The sequence below is a fragment of the Amphibalanus amphitrite genome, unplaced genomic scaffold (assembly GCF_019059575.1).
Source record: "Amphibalanus amphitrite isolate SeventyFive unplaced genomic scaffold, NRLGWU_Aamphi_draft 000335F_arrow, whole genome shotgun sequence".
In the NCBI taxonomy this organism is placed as follows: Eukaryota; Metazoa; Arthropoda; class Thecostraca; order Balanomorpha; family Balanidae; genus Amphibalanus; species Amphibalanus amphitrite.
In genome coordinates this window covers 620,831-641,991 of record NW_024881830.1, presented here as the reverse complement: position 1 = coordinate 641,991, position 21,161 = coordinate 620,831, and the positions used below count along the sequence as shown (strand labels likewise).

At 52.3% G+C, this 21,161-nt stretch overlaps 2 protein-coding genes across 2 annotated transcripts in view; both read right to left on the bottom strand.

The window, feature by feature from the left end:
* Positions 1-1,078: 1,078 nt before the first annotated feature.
* On the bottom strand, positions 1,079-6,355 carry LOC122388758 (betaine--homocysteine S-methyltransferase 1-like). Its single transcript, XM_043380133.1, has 10 exons — positions 6,276-6,355; positions 5,665-5,719; positions 4,939-5,068; positions 4,563-4,698; positions 3,891-4,053; positions 3,504-3,663; positions 2,861-3,028; positions 2,331-2,445; positions 1,857-1,970; positions 1,079-1,572 (listed from the first exon to the last, which is right to left on the bottom strand). Exons 1-10 carry the CDS (start codon positions 6,353-6,355, stop codon positions 1,473-1,475), a joined length of 1,221 nt encoding a protein of 406 aa, XP_043236068.1. The 3' UTR covers positions 1,079-1,472.
* A 2,629-nt stretch (positions 6,356-8,984) lies between these two features.
* LOC122388786 (flocculation protein FLO11-like) overlaps positions 8,985-21,161 on the bottom strand; it is a 42,686-nt gene continuing 30,509 nt past the window's right edge. Inside the window, exons 2-5 of the mRNA XM_043380170.1 lie at positions 16,513-16,609; positions 15,382-15,455; positions 12,146-14,346; positions 8,985-9,658 (exon numbers count right to left, since the gene is read on the bottom strand). Coding sequence (XP_043236105.1) covers positions 8,985-9,658; positions 12,146-14,346; positions 15,382-15,455; positions 16,513-16,609 — 3,046 coding nt within the window. The remainder of the gene's footprint in view (positions 9,659-12,145; positions 14,347-15,381; positions 15,456-16,512; positions 16,610-21,161) is intronic.

Sequence of the window (21,161 nt, the reverse complement as noted above, 5' to 3'; positions counted from 1 at the left end):
TTTATGACTGGCGAGTGACAGCGCCAGCCTCCTGTAACTGACACAGACCAGACACGACCCAGCCGCGGCGTTTGTTTGTGGTGGGCGGGTGTGTGACCTCCGCCCCCCCCCCCTCCTCCCCCAGGCAGGGTCGTTCGCTGGTGATCTGAGAGCTAAGCTGCGAGCCGTACGACAGGGCGACTCTGCGCGCCCGGCCGGCGGCCGGCGGCGGCGGCGACGCTGACCGCTGCTTCAGCTCGTCTTTCAGTGAGGTCGGTCCGTGCCCGGCACCCCATACCGGCACAGGCGGCACACGACCGCTGCACACCATTGGGCCACAGCATCTGTGGCTAATTCATGTACATTCACGCTAGTGTTATTTCGGAGATGTCAAATAAAAAGTGATAACGATCAACACACGTTTGACAATGTTATCATTGCTTCACTTGCTAGTTTGAAGGGATGACTCGACAAAAAATTAGTTTAGTCTGTCCTCGTAGTATTATGGCCCCACCCCTTTCGGTAAACACTACTGTTTATTGCTCTTCACAACACCAGAATATCCCATTTCCGAAGGCTTCCGTGTTTGTTTTTCTCCAGAAATTGTAATCTGGCATGCTGCTACGTGTCAGAACCAGAGACCAACATAGCTGATGCTAAAGCATATACTCTGGTGTCAAATGACAAGGGTGGGCCCAAAGCCACCGAGCGTTGAGAAACAACAACGTGCGTCTGGATACCGTCAAGCGTGTGATCCCACGATGTGGAGTGCACGCTGGACGCTTGGAGTACGTACGCTAGGCTGTCACGCAGGAACTCTAATTCATGGGAACTCAGGCTGATGGCCACGAATGTACCGATTGTCGGCAGTATCCTGTGATTTAACAGTTAGTGATCATGCTTCTCACTTAGAAAGTGGAGTGGGCTGCGGCATTAGAAAATAGCGTCCCAACGTACGACTACGTTGGGAGATTGAATATGCGCCTCCAAACATGGGACTATGGGGAGCGGCTTGCTCGGATAGTCAACGGGAAAATATGGCTGTTGAAAAAGGTGACACAGATAGCTGGTAAGCTTGGTTCAGTGCGAAAGCTGCAAAAGGCGTTGCATTTTAATCATTTTATTCATGAAGGAGACCTTTCTTGAACAGGAGTACTCTTATCACTACACTATACCCAGCATCATGGGGAGTACAAGAGTCCCATAGGAACGTTTAATGATTAGGTACCCGTGAATATGGCAAAGGACTCTCTGACGACCGCCAGCTAATATTCAGAGCCTTTGGAGTGCTGCTTCTGTATGCCCAGCCGGCCATGAACTCAGCAACTGCTGTATCGGCCATAAACTCAGCAGCCGCAGGGGTCGGCCCAGCCGGGCATAAACTCAGCAGTTGCTATCAGCTCAGCCGGCCATGAACTCAGCAGCAGTGCTGCTGCTGTGCGCGCAGTCGTTCATAAACTCAGGAGCCTTTGTGCGCCTAGCCGGCCATGAATTCAGCAGCCGCAGCAGTCGGCCCAACCGGCCATAAACTCAGCAGCTGGCTTGGGCTCCACCGCCGTGGGACAGACGTTCATCCAATATTCCTTCGTAGATCTGAAAAACAGGGATATCGTTGTAAAGATATAAATTCAGCCATCTTTATCTGTGATGACTGATGACATTATCACAGACCACAGTGCCTACTATGTTGTGTGGCAAATGCTCGCGCAAACGTTTTGTTGTAAGTTCATAGCGTGCAAACTTTGGCTGATTTAAGTCGTGATGAAGTTGTTCTTAATGTTACGTATCTGGACAGAATCGGATGGCATCAACTGTAACTCCCCGTCAACTAATTGTGCTGGAATCGCTGTGGGACGACCGTCTCCCTGTGGACGGACCTCTTTGCCACCTCCGGGTCGTCGTTATTGGCCAGCTCCGGGGCCCAGCCGCCGCTGTGCGAGGCCAGAGGCGCGACACCGCCGGCTTCCTCCTGCAGTTCCTCGGCCATCGCCCTGAAACGGGGCCCAGCTAGCTGAGCACAGGAGCTCAAACAGGGCCACATTACTGAATACAGTGATCCCAAACTGGGCCGCATAGCCGAGCACAGCGTGCCCAAGACGGGACCGAAGCTCAAATTACTGAATACAGCGAGCCCAAACAGGGCCGCACAGCTGAGTTTACTAAATATTGCTGAAATAAAACCATCATACCGAGGGCAACACATATCTGCTCAGGCTGGATTCGTAATCTACATAGGAGAGCATAGCAAAGCCTGCTCAAACCGTTAAAAGTTTCACTCAGACTCGTGCGCCCACGTTCTGGCGCCGCTTTGATGCTCCTGTGGATGCTCGCGGTCAGTGCTCTGGTAATACCTGATGTGGTAAACGGTACTGTAGCAGCAGCCGCCGATGTAGCGCACGCCTTCCTTGTAGGCCTCGCGAGCGAAGGCCCTCGCCTCGAGCCGGTTCATGACGTGCGGCTCCATGGCTGCCGGACCGCGGGAGGGGTGGGCGGAAAGAGATCACAATAAACGGGGTCGTGTTGTGGCCTTTTGAGATAGGCTCGCTCCCGCAGGTGTCATTTGAGATAAGTAGAGGAGACTGGGGCAAAGCCCGAAAGCCCCAATAAACCATGTCAAGAGCGTAGAGACCGAAGCGAAGTGGCCACCCCGCGTTTTAGCCCGCCATACTAGCGTCAGCTCCAGCTTATGGTTGCCGATAACAGTTATCTTTGCGGCCGTTCGAATGAGTCATACCGGGGTTTCCAGCCCGTCGTCATTATTCCGTGACAAATGGATAGGCATTTTGCCCAGGTTATTCATCTTATTTTCCCAATATTCTTACGCTTTTTGAATGGTGGACCGTATCTTCGCGCCAGTTGGCGTGGGGGCGGGCGTTCTCACCGAGGGGCCAGCCGGGCAGGTGGTGTGCCTCCGTCCCGTCGTCGGGTGTCTTCAGACCGTTAGGCTGAACGATCAGCGGGCGGCTCAGGCCGGCCGATTCCAGAGCGAGCCGCATGCGCCGAATCGTGGCCAGAGCGTTACGTGGACCCACCGCGCAGTTCATACCAACTGTCCATGGAAGATAAGGGTAAATACGTAGACATAACCGAAATCACGAGCTGCCAGCAAGCCTCAGACCGATATCGAGTATCTGATACCGGGCATAAACACCGTGCTACTACAGGTGATAGGGACAAGCTGAAAAGAAAAATGCGTATCAATGATAATGTTGTCAGTTATCTGGTTTCCAACTACCAGCTATCCGTGTATCCGCACGTCTGGCGACAATACGACACAATAACATGGTTTCCAACTACCAGCTATCCGTGTATCCGCACGTCTGGCGACAATACGACACAATAACAAAGAGGTTCGACTCAGTAGTTTGTCAGTGAGGTTGAGCATGCAGCAGGTAAAATTAAAGGTCAGCTCAAGGGCTCCTGATCGGCTACTAGTTCTATTGCTGCCTCATCAGACCTCCGCGCGTCACGCGGCAGCTGGTGAGACCCTCCGTCCTGGGATCGCGGGTCGGCGGGAGGCTCACCGACGTCGGCGCCTGCGCTGGCCATCCTCAGCGCGCACTGTTCGGGCGACACGCCGTTGCGGTCGCCGCGCGTGCCGATCGTCATACAGGCGACCACCGGCAGGCCGGTGCTGCGGCCGGCCGCAATCGCCAGCTCCATTTCACGGATGTCAAACAGCCACTGGGCGGCACACGAGGGGCGCGTCCCGGTGTGTCATACATCCGTGGCGGCGGTCTGACCTACGGTCAGTGGGCTATGGACGGTTCTACTGCATAGGTATAGTTCTCTGTACAACGGCATATGCCAAGTTTTTATCAATCACATCTAGGTATAAACAAAAATACCCTCCACATTAATAGGTACTGCTTGATGGGAAGAAAACAAAACGAAAATACTGCGGTACTCACCTCACAAACGATGAAGTCCACGCCTTCTTCCATGATGGGTTTCAGCTGTTGTTTGTAGTCGGCAATGACGTCATCGTCCGAGGCGCCGCTCTCGAACACGGGTGTGGCTGTCAGGGAGGCCGAGATGAGCTGGTCGCCCTCCTCCGCCACCTCCCGAGCCAGCCTGCCGACGGCCGACTGACCTCAGACTGATAGACTGATCTCGGACAGACGTAGGTACTGATGTCAGACAGACGAACTGATCTAAGGCAGACGGACTGACTGATGTCAGACTGATAGACTGATCTCAGACAGACGGACTGATCTCAGACTAATAGACTGCTGATGTCGGACAGACGGACTGATCTCAGACAGACGGACTGATGTTAAACTGATAGACTGATGTCAGACAGACGAACTGAGGTCGGACAGACGGACTGACATCATACAGACGAACTGCCGGCGGCGAACTGATCTCACAGACGGACTTCCGACGGCGGACTGGTGTCAGACAGACGCACTGGACTCAGGCAGACAAAACAGACAGACCAGACAGGCCAACAGACAGATGAGGATGCGATCCGATGCCTTTTGCGTGGGGGGAGATTCAACGTGAGTAGCATCTGATAGGTATCTCCATCCCGGATCTGGCAATGAAGGAATATACACAGGTACACATGCAGCTGTAGGTACCTGCACGCCGCGCGGTTGATCTCCTCCACGGTGCAGTCGAGGCCGCGCTCTTTCATCTTCTGGTCGTTGGAGTAGAAGTTGAGCGCCTGAAGCACGCCGGCGCCTGCCCTGGCAAACTCCCGGTGCAGCTCTCGCACTGCGACCCAGTACAGTGTTAGTGGTAGTGGTAGTCATACCGAGTAATCAAGTAACTTACAGTGTTAACGGTAGTCACACAGAGTAACCGAGTGGCGAGTAGTGTCCGCGGCGCTCACACCGAGTAACCAAGTACCTTTCAGTGTTAACGGTAGTCACACCGAATAACCCAGTACAGACAGCGGCAGTCGCCGGATTGTTGCCTAACGGACGGGGCCAGGTCACCGTGCAGTGGACCCACCTGCTGACGGGTGCTGGACACACACCTCGGGCGTCCATATGCCGGTAATCGCGTATCCTCGTCTGCACATTTCCGACATCATGCCTCCGTCGCCGATCACCACGCCATCCTGAAGACGCTCCAGAAGACCCTGATCGACGACGGTTTAAAAAGTGTAAAAAAAGTTCTGCCGCAAGCGTTGTCTCATTAACCCGCGCGCATGACAGGGATATTTTCCAAACACGGTTGACTGGGGAGAGGAGGGGGGAGGGCTCTACAGAACCCCTTTCTATGCTTATCTCAGGCAGCTTTTGCCAAATTGTCAGGGAACTCTTGTGTCAGGGAAAACTGTTGTGCCGATTGTCAGAATTTCTAAATCTACGGTGTAACATAACCCTTGAAAATTGTCTGACGAAACCTAATTTTATTGATCTCGAGGTCACCGGTGCCGTCACGGTCAAAGCAAAAATTATCAAAATTTCGGCTTTTTCACAGTTTGAGCTCTGGACGCCTGCAGTGCTTACCAGTCTCATCAAGCTCATTTTTGGTTTACACATTCCTAAATATAGGTATGCCTAAAATGCCCTGGGGGTACCAAACTTGTACTTCGAATTTTTCAGATCAAGGCTAAGTCAGCCTAGGTCACATAAACTTTATATCATGCATGGGTCACGTGACACATGTTTTATGGTCCATTTCGGCCATAAAACAATGACCCCAATAGGATGCGAATTAAAACATACTTACCTTTTTGGCGTTTGACGTTGAGCTCCCGGGCATCCTGCACCTTCTTGAAGAACACCTGGAAATTGGAATACCTAGTGGTAATGTAGTAAAAATTGAAAATAGTATTGGGTTTGATTGGATATTTTTTCTGATGTCAAATGATTAAAACTGATATAAATTTATTTCTATTAAAAAAGTTGATGACTAGAGGGACCTCACTTGATGAAATACACTAGCGAATTTAGACTCTCAGCCAGCCAGCACGCAAGGGGCGAAATTGGCGATAGTACGGAGACCTCGTGCCTCACCTTGCCAGTGACGGGCCCCCTGAGCGAAAAATAATCGCTTAAGTTTGAAAGAAGTTACTCGTTTAGTCCTAACGATTGTTTTTGACACCTTACTACCTTTTTTATAAATTATCGGGTGTGGCCGAAAACGTCCCTTCCCGCATCATGGCGAAGGTGACAGAGACTTCCACCCGGGCGGGAGCGGTGAGTAAGGAGGCATGCTCAGCAGCATGCGCATGTACCTCTAACCGCCCACTAAGGAAGATGTCAATATGGACTTAGGATAGGTAGGTGCTGCCGTGAAGTGATAGGTGAAAATGATTTTTACCCGCAGGCTTCACCCACCTTCCTTGCAGCGAAGCTGTCGACGTCGTGTGCCAGTGCTGTCTATGAGTCGGCCGTCGCGTTGTGCCTTCTGGGCTCATGGTCTCTCGCCCGTTCCGGACCACTGATCGGACACCCCGTGCGCATGCGCCTCACAAACGGCGGCCAGTTATAAATATACAACTCGGGTCTGAGGCCCCAGGCTATAGCGGCGATATTGCCAGGACGCTGCAGCCTGTTGTTTACAGTGATCTCTATTCTCTAGTCCATTATCCCGCACCGTGCTGAGCTGTACGACCCCCCCCCCCCCCGTTATTTCGCAAGCGCCGCCGGTTTAACCTTCACCCCAGTGGGGGGGGGGGTCATATGTTACCACCCTGTCGCGTTTTTTGTGTGTGAATAAAAAACGCGCCGCGCCGCTTGGAGTAGCTTTTTGTACAGTCCACAGCAGAAGTAATGTGGGGTTTCAGTCATGGGTATGTTCTGCTTCTGAAGCTTATGAACGATTAACCAGACTACAATGAAACTTTGAATGTAGCTTATATGTATCGTCACCCTTGCAGCTGCAACTTTAGCTATTGACATCTTCTTTTCGATCACTCCGCATTAAACAATCGCCAGTCAAAGCCAACCGTTGAGATTGGTAAAACCCTACATTACTTTAGCGTTGGGCTGTACATCAATTTTGGACAATGTGTGAAATTTTTAACCCCAGGTCATGTCAGGTCAGGTCACCAGATCAAGTTAACTGACCAAGCCTAAAACAGTTTGCAATCATGTCCAGCCTGCAGTGTTTGTCAGAAAGGTTTTAAACTTGGTGAATTGCATGATGTTATGGGCGCCTATAATTTGTATACCTATCTCGGATTTTTTATATCCGTGACCTAAGGTCAGGCCAGTTCCGTGACCTTACCATTATAAGTCAATAGAGAAAATGAAAATGCCTCTAGACCCGTGTGTACGCATAGGAACAGTCCAAATATTTCAGAATCACAATCATTTGGACCACCCGTGACGACCAATGTGTCTTTTTTTCCTGATAGCCTCTAGAAAGGTCATCCGAGGTCATTTGAGGCTACAAACATATTTTTACCAATAACTCTCGATTGGAAAGAGATAGGACGCTGGGGATGACCTTATTGTGTTTGTCTTCTTGGGACGCATCGAATGATATGCAACATGACCTTTTCCGATCAGGTCATGACCTTGACCTGAGGTCAAATTTTCAAGTTGACCTTTCAAGGTCAAATTATAGTTCATTCGACGCGTCTCGGCGAGAGGAACACGATTATGGCAATAGAAATGTCTTGGCTCTTTTAAGTCAAAAGTTATTGTCGAAAAACACTTCGTAAAAACAGCTATTTTTGGAGTTTTTGCCCTCTGGAGGCTAAACCGTTGACCTGAGGTCAATTCTGATGATAATCTTATCAAAAGAAGAGTTCAAAAGCTATCGATTGCTTTTCCATGTGTTTTTCTAGCTATCATAGTTCCCGAGATAAATGCATGTTTTCTGAAAATTATAATGACATTGGCAAATTTTGACCTTTGATGACCTCCAGTGACCCCAATATTGCTCTAAGATGAAAAATGACGGGAATACTTTCAAACGTACGCATTGAGAGCTATCGACTTCATTTACCGCGTCTTTCTAGCCCTCTTAGTTTTTGAGTTAGAGGTGGGTGGTAACATATGCTCCCCCCCCCCCCCCCACTAGGGCGAAGTTGGCTGAGACCACCACTGGGGCGCGGGTTAAGATTGAGTATCATCGGCTTCCTCTCATGACGGGCAGCACGCTCGTTTTTCTGCGAAGCTCTAGCTCGATCAGGGGCCAAACGCGAGGGGGGGGTCGGGTACCACCCCACCCCCCTTGTGCCGTCGAAGGACGCAAAATGGCCTATGCCGGCGAGGGTTAACCCTCGGGCCCGACCGGGTTAGTGACCTTCTGAATGACCTGCATACGTAACAATAATGACAAGTTGCTTCAAGCAAAAACACCTCTCTCAAATGAAGATACTTGACAATTTTGCGCATCGCGCAAACTGTACATACCTGCTCCAGTTTATTGACAAGTCTCTCATTAATAAATATTCACTTTACACAAGCACCAAACATTCAGCGGATTACACAAGTCAATTGAAGAGTGCTAAGTTCTGAGAGGGTGGCAGAGTGTACACTGTATCACGCTTGGTACCGATAGGGTGGGTGTATCACGCTCAGTACTGAGAGAGTGGCAGGGTGTATCACACAGACGGGAAGAGACGTACGTAGTACGCACGACAGCGCGACGGCATCGGAAGGGACCGCGCCTTCAGCACGGGTCCAGGGTCTAATAGTTGGTATGAACCATCGGGCACCGACGCCATCTCTCAGGCTTCGGATCCGCAACAAGGCTGGCAGCTTTCGTCCGTTTTGAAGCACACTGACATGCAATGTAAAGGCTAACTATCACTATCTGCCAGGTGAACCATCGTCAATGCTAAAAGTAAAGAAGCTTCATTCCCGGTGCAACAATAAAATGCAGGTTCTAGTACTACTCATAAGGTGCACCTTAGCTCAGCTCTGTCTAAGCGCATCTCAGTCAATGCCACAGTCCTTTATTGTTATCACTCGGTAGTCGGCAGCCTTCATGCTACGACCACTACACTGGTCCCTGGCGTTTGATATTCTCGTCACATTCACGCTACCCGTCGGTCGGCAGCACCTACCCACGAATCGTCACACGAGGCCACCTCAAGTGGTGACACCCCCGTACGGAGTGTCTGAATACGCCGCTGCGTAGCGCTGGTTGAACGACTTCCTTAGGGAGCCCCAGAAACCGGTGGTCTTCGTCCGGTATGCGTTGGCGTAGTTGTTGACGTTGATGCGGCTGGGATCGAGGGGGCTGCTGCTGCGCTCACTGTCCGCAGCCGGACACGGGCCGAGTGCGCGCTCGTCACGACGTTGACGCCACCTGCAGAACGCCATCAGCCCTACGAAGATGAGGAGGGCGCAGCCGCCGACCGCGCCGCTGGCGATCACGGCGTGCCGCACGGCCGGACTGATGCCGCCGCTCGGCGGAGACAGCTCGATGTCGAAGACAGTCGAGTCCACCTGGTGCTGGCCCTCTCCGCCACCACCGCCGGCCGCCGCCCACATGGCCTCTGTCTCCTGGTTGATCCGCTCGAAGAGCTCGTCGTGCGGCAGCACGGTGGGCAGTGCTGGCTGAGGTTTGTGGTCGGATAGTGGTGGTGTGTCCAGCCGACGCGGAGGGTCGCCGATTGGCGCCGGTGGCAGTAGGGTGACCGGGCGGCCGTAGATGGCCGGTGCCGGCGAGAGAAGTCGGATGCCCGGCTGAGTGTCGCGCTGTTGGTCATCGTCATCCTCTCCCAGTGGCACAGACAGTGTCATCGGCTCATCCGGGTCTCCTTGGGCGCCAGGAAACGATGTGGATGTGGTCGGTGTATATGAAGAGGTGGCAGGAACTGCTGTGGTGGTGCGTAGCGACGCACGCCAGCCTACGCCATTGTATTCTTCGAGAATGGCGGTCACGTTACCCCCGCCAGAGATAAACTGTTTGAGCGTCTGCTTTCTTATGCCAAGGATCTCCTTAAGGCTATAAATTTTGCCACTGACATCGGCTTGTGGTTTGATTGTAGACAGTTCTTCGATGGCATCGTCTTCAGTGTCAGGAGAGGGCGTTGCAGAATTATATTCCAGAAGCAACTGCTTGACGTCACCGCCCCTTGCCAGAAACTCGGGCAGCGAGACCTGCTTCTGTTCGAGAATCTCCGCCAGACTCCACTGCTTCGGCCGCCGAGGGGCCGACTCTGTCCCAGGGTTGACAGCGTTTTCCAGTGGACTTCGGTCAGAAGGCAGCTGTTTCTCACCACCCGACGAGACTCCGGCTTCCTTGTGATGTTTCTCGTCTGGCTGGTATTCGTACGGGAGCTGTGCACTAGACTGAGCTCCAGAAGGGCGCCGAACCTGGGGGTCTACTTGGTCTGTCCGTGCGGTCGTCGGGGTCGGCGCAAGCGTCTCATCCGTCACCGGGATAGGACGGCCCTCTCGTCTGGCACGCAGTCGATCTATAATCGCCATCACGTCTGCCATTGTGTAGTCGCTTCTCAGAAAGGCGGCCAGGCTCTGACCGGACTCTACGAGCATTTCTGCCAGACTGAACGGCTGGATTGCTGACCGCACCTCGTCCAGTGATGGGGACGCGGTGGCTGCTGCGCCTGCGTCGGTGCTTGGGTTGGGTACCACCTCGAAAGAGGAACTAGTGGTCGCCTGCGTGGAAGAGGAAACTGGCCTAGTGATGCGCTGTGTGGAAGTGAAGGGTGAACTTTCCTGGCTGGTTCTAGTCTCGTCGGTCGGTGGAGACGAAGGCTTTGTCACAGCGGACTGAGTACTGGTGACTGGAGCCCCATTCCCGAAGCGGTAGAACTTTGAGAAGGTTGGTCGTGACTGCAGACGTGGGATGGGTTTTCTAGTGCTTTTCTTTGGTTCCCGGTCGAAGTCCGTGGGCATTGTAGAAGACTCATCAAGCTGGTCATTGCTGTGTTCCTCAGAGGAATGAGTTGAAACTGAGCTTGCTCCTTCCGTAACAATGTTGTCACGGTATGTGTATGGAGCAGCATTTTGTTTTGTTGTTAGGATGGTTGGCGCTGACGTTGTCGCATGCTCAACAGGTGTTGCTAGATCCTGGCTCATAGCGGTGGACAATCCGTCGACCAGCTCCGATATTGAATCCTCAGTTGACCGTACTGTAGGGACCTGTACTTCTGGCTCTGTAGTTGAGACAATGTTGGGAAGCGTTGTCTGAGTATCATCATATTTTGTCATTCCCACCAGGTCATTGTACGCGGTTTCTGTTGCAATAGTTGAGAACTGCTGATCAACGTTGGCCTGGTTCATATCATCCACGTCCTGTTGATCGTTAGGGGCTGCGGTTGATGTCACCGAAGTCTGTTGATAACTGTCTGGCATCAACTCTCTAACCATACCGCCCTTGTGATGAGGGGCATCGATGTCGTCTGTCATTCCAAGCTGATCGTCAGAATACGCAACTGCTTCTGTCATGTCAATCTGTTCATTGGAAGTGTCTGCGTGCCCATGATTTGTTAGATCGAGCTCGCCATCAGAAGAATCAGTCGCTGCGTCCATTTGGAAGTGATAGTCAGGAGAGCTTGTCACAGTATCTGCCCCGTCCTGCTCACTGCCCGCGAACTCTGGGAAATTCGAGAAGAGGTACAGACTTGAAGGAGTCGGCGCAGAGCTGCTGGTGAGCTCTGGTGCTCCTATTCTGTAAGGATGGCTCGTCACTGATGCAGTCGATTGGCTGATGCCCCGTGGCGCCTCCTCTTCCGTGTCTTGATCCTCACTGTACGTCACGGTAGCTGCTTCAGTTGACGATTCACTTGTGCTCAGAGGCGCGATACCTGATTTCGTGTCCATCAATACCGGTTGCCTTGTTTGGTCGACGTGTGATAAATCACCATCGCCTAGACTGCTTTCAGAGGTTGACCGAACAATGCCTAGCTCTCCTCGTTTTGTGGTTGATATTGTTTCGTCAGCAGGGTTTCCTGGCGAATATAGCACAGTTGTAGCAGTGCTCGGATCGATAGTGGTCGCAGCACTCGGCATATCAAATGCTGACTCGTCGTTGTTAGCAGCAGCGTCAATATTTGTTTTTGAATACGGTAGTCCGTTTTCTACAGACGTAAAACCATTGATCGACGCCTCAGTTGTCAATGGTAGCTCTGTGTCATCGTCGTAGAGCTCAAAATCATCATATGCAGCGTAATCAATGTCATTGGTTACTTTTGCTGTCGAAGTAGCTGGCGTTGAAGTGACCTCTGCTTCATGGAATATTTCTTGGAGAACTTCCCCAACAACATCGTCTATCAACCCACCGTACGGTGACGGCTTGTCGTTCCAGTAACCATTCTTCTCGTGTGAAGAAGAGGCTTCTGTGCTAGCTTCCGTCACCGCAGGCACAGCCTCAACGACGTCAGTACTGTGCGAGCTAGTGACGCCAATATACTCATCATCTTTGTCGTGACTTGTTTCGAAGTACATCTCCTCCACCTTTCTTTTGGAGCCAGGTATACTCTCCTCAAAGACATTGGCTTGTCTTTCCGATCCAGCCATCTTCTGGCCGGATGTCGTTTTTCTTGATTGAGTGTCGTGGGGCTGGTCGATTCGCCTGGACTCTGCACCTCTCCTGCGGCCCGGTTTTTGCAGCCCTCTGCGTGAGAGCGCGTCCTCCAACTCTGTCGCTTTAGTAGTGCTATAATCATCAGACTCCATCCTCTCAGGGTATGCAGCTTCCTCATGCTCCGTGATGGCAGTAGAGACGACATCCTCCCGCTCTGTACTGCTAGAAGGGGTGATGGTTTCTTGTTCTGTGACCCCAGCAGAGACTGTGTCCTCCGGCTCCGTCGTTGCGGCAGTGGCCATCTTCACCGGCCTTCTGGTTACCGCTGCTGGCCGGAGCTCCATGAACTCTGCGTTGTTGATCACGATACCAGACGTAGTCTCGCTAAGATTATCAATGATGTCTTCTTCACCATGAGCCTCTGAAGCTAATGGTGATTTAGAAGTCGCCGGGAAGGCGAGGGGTACGTCCACATTGCTTAGATCATCAGTCTCATAGTCGTAGTAGTCGTAATATGCATCATCGTATTGGAGAGAGTCTTCGTCTGCGCTCTCGATGGTAGGCCATACGATCTTGTTAAGCTCTGCGAGTCTTTCATCAGACAGCTCTTCTTTCTCTGCGTTTACCTGACCGACGTCACCTTCTACGGCTTGTTGCGCTGTGTTAGCTTCCGTGACACCGACAGAGTCTGTAGTGGAGTCACTGTCAGAGACTGTGCCAATCATCTCTGGACCCGTAGATTCTGTGCTTGCAGAGTCCGTAGCCGACTCGTCCTCGCGACCTCCGAAGGGTCGACCCAGCGGAACCCTTATGACATCCTTGGAACTCAGCGGTGCGCGGCTCACCTGGGATTCGTATCTGTGCCGCCTGTGGACGACAGGAAGTGTTTTCAGGTCGTCCTCTTGTGCGCCCAGGCCGTTCCCTGACTCAGTCAGCAGAGCTGAGAGCGCCGCCAGCTCAGCAGCTACATGGACAGGCGAGTGGGGCTCGTAGGTCGCTGGAACACCTGCTGATCCCCAAGTTTCCCTGGCGGGCAGACGGGTGCGCTCGACGACGTTCACCGCCGGCGGACTGGCGGTTTCTGCAGTCTCCGGCGTGGTACGCATACCCTCCGATGCGCCTGGCCCGGCGTCGTACCGCTCGCCGTCGTCATACTGAGTGGTCTTTTGGCCGTATTCGGTGGGGGTTTCGGGTCCCGCTGCATCCTCTCGTTCCGTCGCCCCCAGCGCGGCTGCCGCCTGGCTGGCAGCTGCTGCACCCAGTGCCAGCTGAGCGTAGTGGGCGGACGGCCGCAGGCCCCACCCGTCCGGCTGATCGCTACGCCGCTCGCCAGGGTTTGTCGCCGTGTGACTGGGTGTGTCACGCTGCCCCGGCCGGTGTTCGTCCGTCCTTGGCCGCCAGGGCCGCCGCGCTGGCTCGGTGGGCGGAGCGGCAGAGGCCTGCCTCGGTCGCTCGGTGGCCGGTTGGTCATCAAACCACGGTGTTGGCCGGGGTCCTGAGCGGTTGTCTGACGCACCGACCGCCGACCCGCTCTGCGGCTCCTGTCGTCTGGTTGGGCTCGGAGCCGGCCGCATCCGTAAGTCTGTACCTAGCTGTGAGCCGGCCGCCGGTCTCTCTGGAGGGAACGCCTGCTGGTGCTGGAGCCCTGCCGGTCCGTCGGCGCGACGAATACCTCCGGGCTGCGACCTCTCTGACGCTGATCGGTCGGGTCCCCTCCAGTTCTGGACATCGGGCGCTTCTGCTGGTGCGCTGGACGACGGCAGCGCCCCTGGTGGCGGCCGAGGGTACCACTGGTACTGCTGGCGCTCGCGGGACGGCGAGAAGCGCAGGCTGGGCAGGCGGCCGGCGTGCGGTGCCGTTAGGTGTGAGAGCACGGGTGGCGGCGGTATCCGGCGACGCTGCCCGCTCGGCCGGGGGTCGGCCAGATACAGGGGCCGAGAACTGCTGCTCTCCGGTCTGCGGACACACAGGAACAGTGTCACTGAGAGCGGCAGAATAGTCACTATTGGCGGCACAATGGTCACTAGGGGCGACACACTGGTCACTATGGGCGGCACAATGGTCACGAAGGGCGGCAGACCGGTCATTAAGGGCGGCACACCGGTCACTAGTACTACATAAGAGCGACAGACTGACAACTAAGGGTGACAGACTGGTCACCAAGGGCGGCAGACTGGTCACTTGTTGGACGGCAGTTGTTACTTATAGCGACAGACTGGTCACTAAGGGTGGCACACTGATCACTGACGGCAGACTGGTCAAGGGCCGCAGTCTGGTCAATAAGGTCGACAGACTGATCACTGAGGGCGACAGATTAAGTGACAGAAGACTGGTCACTAAAGACGGAACACCGAACGGACACTATGTGCGGCAGACTGGTCACTAGGGGCGACGTGATGCCAAAGACACATTAGCTCCTATGTTTTTGGATAATTTGACCAACGTTAATCATTGGTGGTGAAAGGTGTCCGGATTTGGCATTATCAGTCATCATTAGTATCGCCGTAAATGCCTAGTCGCCTACCCCTACGTTTTTATGAGGAGAAGAAAGCTCCACTTGACAAATGAAACAAACAGAGTTGTTTGTAGTAATCATGCTGCTACAGACTGTTCTTTACACATGATGATAGACAAAACTGACGCTCATTTGTGTTTGGATGTCATTTGGGAGAGCGTTGTCGCCCCCCCCTCCCCAGACAGCCCGCTGCCCCGGCCCATTATAAGCCCAAAGCTTCCGCTGCCTCGCACGCCGTCACCCTCCAATCTATGCAAAGCACCTGTCGCAGCGTGCGTGATAGGGAGCACAGCAGCCGCCGACACTGAAAGTCAGTCGTATGCAAACGAAACTGGGCCAATGTAAATCCGGCGGATGGGAACCGGTGCCGCGCCGGCCGGCCGGTATACGGGAGCCGTGCCTGCGGCCGTCCGCGGCACTGGCTCATCTACTGTGGTATCGGGGCGGCAGAGTGTTGCAGAGGTGGGTGTAAATACCTGTCTGCCGGCGACCTCCTCCTCCAGGGCGGCCAGCTCTGCCGCGTGCTCCGCGAGGACTCCTGAGCCAGCATCTGTCGACCGGGAGACGGGGGTTAGTGACAGCTGTATTAGTGAGGCGGGAGGGTATAGGAGATTTATGGAGACGGGAAGCGGGAGCGAACAGACACTTTTACGAGGGAAGGCTCAGAGTTCAAACAGCTCTGAGCCATGTGCGGATAATTGAGATGGGCAGTGCCAGATTATTGACAACTGCACCAATGGCGGACAGCATGGAGCCGCTTGATGAAGCAAGATTAGATGACAGCTAACCATATTTGCCTACATAGGTACACCAAACAAAATGATCATCCAGCCACGATCACGTGATGATTAACCCGGCAGGCGGTGGGCCTACCAGCCACCTTCCGCGCGGTGGAGGGGGGGGCATTTTTTGCCCCCCCCCCCCGTATCTCCGAAACTACTGGACGGATCCGAAAAATTCAAACGGCGTTCGATAGCCCTGTCAAATTTGTTGAAGGAAACCAAATTTCATTGACCTCGGGGTCACCGATGACGTCACAGGTCAGGTCAAAGATAAAATGTTTCACCGTTCACGGGGCTTCTAGGGAAAGCGCTATAACACCGAGGCGCTATAACATTTTTTGGCGCTATAACACCAAAAATTCGAAAAAACGAAATAGCAGTTTTGTAGCCCTTTTGATTCTACACCTTTTATGTCTGTAACATTTTTCTGTATCTCTAAAGCTGTAGGCCTGACAGCTCTTCCCGCGAAACCTTTTTTTGGGTCGAAAATGGCAAAAATGACGTCACTCTGACGTCATTAGCGGCCAACCTATCATAGCCTTTAGAAAAAATTTTGGTCACCATGTGCGCTAGCTGCTCACGGGAGGGTACTGAAAGTTTGGTGACGATCGGCGCAGCGGTTCTCGAGATATATTGAAAAAACTAAAGGGGGGGGCAAAAAATGCCCCCCCCCCACCACCGCCTGGAAGGTTAAAATATCTAATATACGCATACACTAGCTGATAAGGCGTGCACAGCGTGTCCGCTACAATGCAATAGAGTGGAGCCGAGTAATCCCCAGTTTTCGAGTAGTTTTAGTATGTAGTAGTAGTTTTCTAGTCTTACCTCCCCGTCAAACTGGACGTTGACCTGCGCTGTGACGACCGCGACTGACATCAGGAAACCGATCCAGACCAGACCAGACACCGACTCGGGCACGCCCCTGCCGAACAGATGAAACAGCATCGGCCACCAGTCAACTGCATGGCGCAACAGCCGGACGGTGCAAAACGAAATGGGTCAGTATCATGTGTCATGACATAGGACAGGTTTAGTAAGTCTTCCCACTTATTTTTCTTTACAGTGCTATACAGTGTTCACTATTCACAGCTATAAAATCCGCATGAAGGATGTGTACGGTATTGAGATCAAATGTCACCAAAAGCACTATTAGGTAAGTGTAGGTATTTGGTATGCATTGGGGCACGTTACCCACGCTCTACGGGGCAAGCTGAGGGTCTAAACTCCCCTGTCTTTCTCCCTCGAAACCTAAAAATGTCGAATTAGCCATTAATCTTATAGTACCTTTTCCCATATCACTGCAACAGTGAGATTGTCCGGGGCTATTCGCACATTTCACGGTACCTCCATGACGTTTTGTACGGCACCGATCAGTGCGCCTAATCTAATCACATATAACGGCTTTAAAATATTTGCAATAACCCGCGCCGGGCCGGGGGGTGTTTGTCTGTTTGAACACCCCCTCCCCTGCGGTTTTTCGCCTAATCACATATAACGGCTTTAAAGGGACCCTCCCACCTTAACATTAGTTTTGAGTTGAGATAGCCAAATTGGTGGCCATGGCCTGAAAATACCGGTTTGGGCATTCACAACATCGAAAAATGCTTTAATTCGGAGATATGGAATTTCAAACTTGCAGTTTTCGGATTCTAAGGGGCTAATGCATTGGTATGCCCCCTTAGAATTTGTGACGTCAGCGGAGATCTAACGATTTTTAAATCTTTTACTAAAACGTTTGGCAGCACGCGGTGGTATATGCTGCTTTGCGCGCAACAAATGCCGCACTTTCAAATAAAGTCGCTAGGAACAGCGGAGATCCCAAAAAGTAAACAAAAGTAAAAGTCTAATATCTTGAAAACCGGTGAATATTTTTCGATGAAATTTGGTAGATATTCATTTTTGCTCTTTCTGAACCGAGCGACATCATTTTCATGCCAATTCATTAACTTTTTTGAAGGTGGGAGGGTCCCTTTAAAATATTTGCAATAACCCGCGCCGGGCCGGGGATGTTTGTCTGTTTGAACACCCCCCCCCCCTGCGGTTTTTCGCAGATATCTCAAAAACGGCGGCGCTCCGCGCCGCTGTTTTTGGCACACCTCTTCGTGCATCTTTTCCGCACATGTTGTGAAAATTTCAGACCCAGGTCGCCTTAGGTCAGGTCACCAGGTTACGCCAAGTGACCTCACCTCGGAAAAAATAAGAATGCTCGTCATAGCTACACTGATTGATCGATTGCCTTGAAACTTTCAGCGATTGATAAGAGCAACATTATCAATAAAATGTTCATCTCGGAATTTTGATATCGGTGACCTAAGGTCAGGTCAATTTTGCGGTCTCTCCATTATAGGTCAATGGGAGAAAATTGAAAAGCGTCTGTTTTGCACGAACGCTATTCTAGACACTCTCAAACATCGAGATGTAGGTAAAACTGACACACTGAACCGGAAAATGGCAACTGTGACCCCTCGTTATGTCCCCGAGGTCATCTCAGGTCACGAACAGAATCTAACAGTTTTTCGCTAATAACTACTGATAGAGGCGTGCTAGAGCGCTGAGAACGCCTTAGATGTGTTCGGCTCGACGTTGCGGATCGACTGATATGCAACATGACCTTTTCCGGTCAGGTCATGACCTTGACCTGAGTTCAAATTTTCAAGTTGACCTTTCAAGGTCAAATTATAGTTCATTCGACGCGTCTCGACGAGAGGAACACGATGCTGACAAAAGTATTGTCATGGCTCTTTTGAGTCAAAAGTTATTGCCGAAAAAAACGCTTTTCGTAAAAACGGCTATTTTTGGAGTTTTTGCCCTCTGGAGGCTAAACCGTTGACCTGAGGTCAAATCTGAGAACATTGTCCAGAAAGGTCTGTAAAAGGGCTATCGAATGCGCTTTTCCGCGGCGCTGTAGCTCTATCGGTTCCCGAGATAGCCGTTGGCAGTTTCCAAAATGTTGAAATAGTCAACATTTTACCTTTGGTGACCTCTCGTGACCTGACCTTTGACCTGATCTAAAAAATGACCTAGGTGTTTTCGTCCTTATTTTGGACGTTCTTTCGATTGCCGCTTACCGCGTGTCGCTACGTGGCCCAGGAGCCGAGTTAGAAGGGGAGTGTTCAGATACCCCGCCCCCCGGCCCGGCGCGGAATCTCAGAGCACCGGCCCGGCGCGGGATAATACAACACATTGCCCTTGAATAGCTCCTTTTGCCAGCGGCCGGAGAGTGACGCCGGGTGACGGAGCAGAGCAGAGGAGTGACTCCGGACGACGCGCGGCGCCACTTCTCTCCCCGTCGAAAGCCGGCGTCACGCCGCATGGAGCGCACATACCGCCACGGACGGACGGCCACAGAGGCAGGGCCAGGTGTGTGGCTGTCGACCCGTACCAGAACAGACGCCAGTGAAATCGAGAGCTGTGTGCATATGTTACAGTGTGTCCGCGAAATCCGTGAGTTCGCAAAGTCACTGGTTGATCCTAGGGACTCCGCGGAGTCACGTAAACTCTCGTGAATCCGCGAAATCACTGCCGTGGCTCCGCGGATTTGCTAGAGTTTTCAGTGCGTCCGTGAAGTCACTGAAGAGTCGCGGGGATCTGCGAACTTCCTAGTTAATCCGCGGACTAGCGATTCTTTTTCAGTGAATCCGCGAAATGCCGATTCTTTTCAGTCATATACGAGTTAAAATGATTGCAGCGGATTTCAGCTGTCTCTAACACTATTCGAGGTGGGTGCGTCTGTCCGTTTATACCGAGGTCCCGACACGGTGACCATACACACGGTAGATACCTTCGGTCGGATGACCCCTCATGGTTTGTCGCAAATTTCTCGTGAAACAAGCAGCTGATCGCGACGAAACTTTTCGTACCCTCGAGCTCATCAATTTTACACCTAACCTAAAAATTCCATGACCCCTGACCCAACCGACTTTTTGACACGTGACCTATTTTAGAGACCATGTTTGGCCATAATCGCGATTCGGCGCATGCCAGCTCACAGTATCCGCGCGTTTCCAGTCTTTTTGTGGTTTTAAACGTTCAAACATGTTGTAATGGTGCTGGTGCAATGCAGAATGGTGGATGACAAGGTCACGTTAAAGTCAGGTCAAGGTCAATGACCTTTGATGACCTTGGTGCGCGCAGCGCCGCTGAATTTGGCAAGGACGCGTGTATTTCGAGTCTAGAACGTCATTTAATAACTGGCAGCCTGTTGCGTAAATCAACTTCGAAGTAGATTTACACAAAGCAGGTCTCCTGATTAGATCGACTCAGATTGGAGTAGAAATACACAGGAAACCGCTTTTCAGTAGATCGACTTCTGCATGTCGATTTACACACGGACCGGTCGCGCGCTAAAATCTACTCGGATCTGAGTTGATTTACACCATGACGACTCTATGCGTATGTTACGTCGGGAGTTTACACAAGGACCGGTCGCGCTAAAATCTACTCGGATCTGAGTCGATTTACACCATGACGCCTCCATGCGTATGTTACGTCGGGAGTAGTTCTGACGTGATTTAATCAGGAAGACTGATTGGTGTTTCTGAAGTGCGGAGTAGTTTTGACGTGATTTAATCAGGAAGGCTAACTGGTGTTTCTGAAGTGCGGAGTATAGTTCTGACGTGATTTACTCGGGAAGGCTGACTGGTGTTTCTGAAGTGCGGAGTAGTTTTGACGTGATTTAATCAGGAAGGCTGACTGGTGTTTTTGAAGTGCGGAGTAGTTCTGACGTGATTTAATCAGGAAGGCTGACTGGTGTTTCTGAAGTGCGGAGTACTTCTGACGTGATTTAACCCGTGATTTGCTCGTATTGATGTTTTGTAAGCCGCGAATGTATAAGGGGGTCCAACGACGCCCCCCACCCCCCACCCCATTGCCTTTTGGCCCCTGATCGAGCTAGAGCTTCGCGGAAAAAAACGAGCGTGTTGCCCGTGACGGGAGGAAGCCGATGATACCCAATTTTAAGATCTTAGGTCATTGGTCAGGTCAATGACCCAAACGGGAACATCGGGACCTGTTAGAACGTCGTTAAGTGTGGCTGCCATGAGGTTTTTCGGGGTGCTGATGCCTGATCACGAATATCATGGTTGTTTTGTTCCCCGGGGAGCTAGGAAAGACACCATGCCGTGGGCCCTCCACCCGGACCTCCAGAAGGCGATCCAGGAGCGCCGGGCAGCCAGAGACAACGTGAAGTCGGGAGACCCGCGCAATCGAAAACCCGCTGGATCGAGGCGAAGCTCCGGGCCAGCCAGGTGGAGAAACGAGTAACCACTTAACCAGGGAGCAATTCTGGGACTTCGTTACGTTATACCACCGTAGTCAGCTCCCCTCCCCTTCCCAGGCGCCGCGTGTGGGCGGCGGGAAGAACGCAGTGTCCGACGCAGTGGCGGCGGAACACCTTCAGGCTTCAATTAAGGGAGGGGGGGGGGGCACTGCCGACTTTTGGTCCCATTTTTCCATGCAACGCCCATAGGGCTAAT

What these genes read in the sequence shown, in the direction of transcription:
- LOC122388758 (XM_043380133.1), bottom strand. Translation starts at nt 6,355, where the DNA reads ATGAGCCCAGAAGGCACAACGCGACGGCCGACTCATAGACAGCACTGG. An exon ending in CAGCGCAGGCGCCGACGTCG is followed by an intron (nt 3,029 to 3,503) that starts GTGAGCCTCCCG and finishes TTCCATGGACAG; the next exon opens with TTGGTATGAACTGCGCGGTG. An exon ending in AGTACCGTTTACCACATCAG is followed by an intron (nt 1,971 to 2,330) that starts GTATTACCAGAG and finishes GCCCCGTTTCAG; the next exon opens with GGCGATGGCCGAGGAACTGC.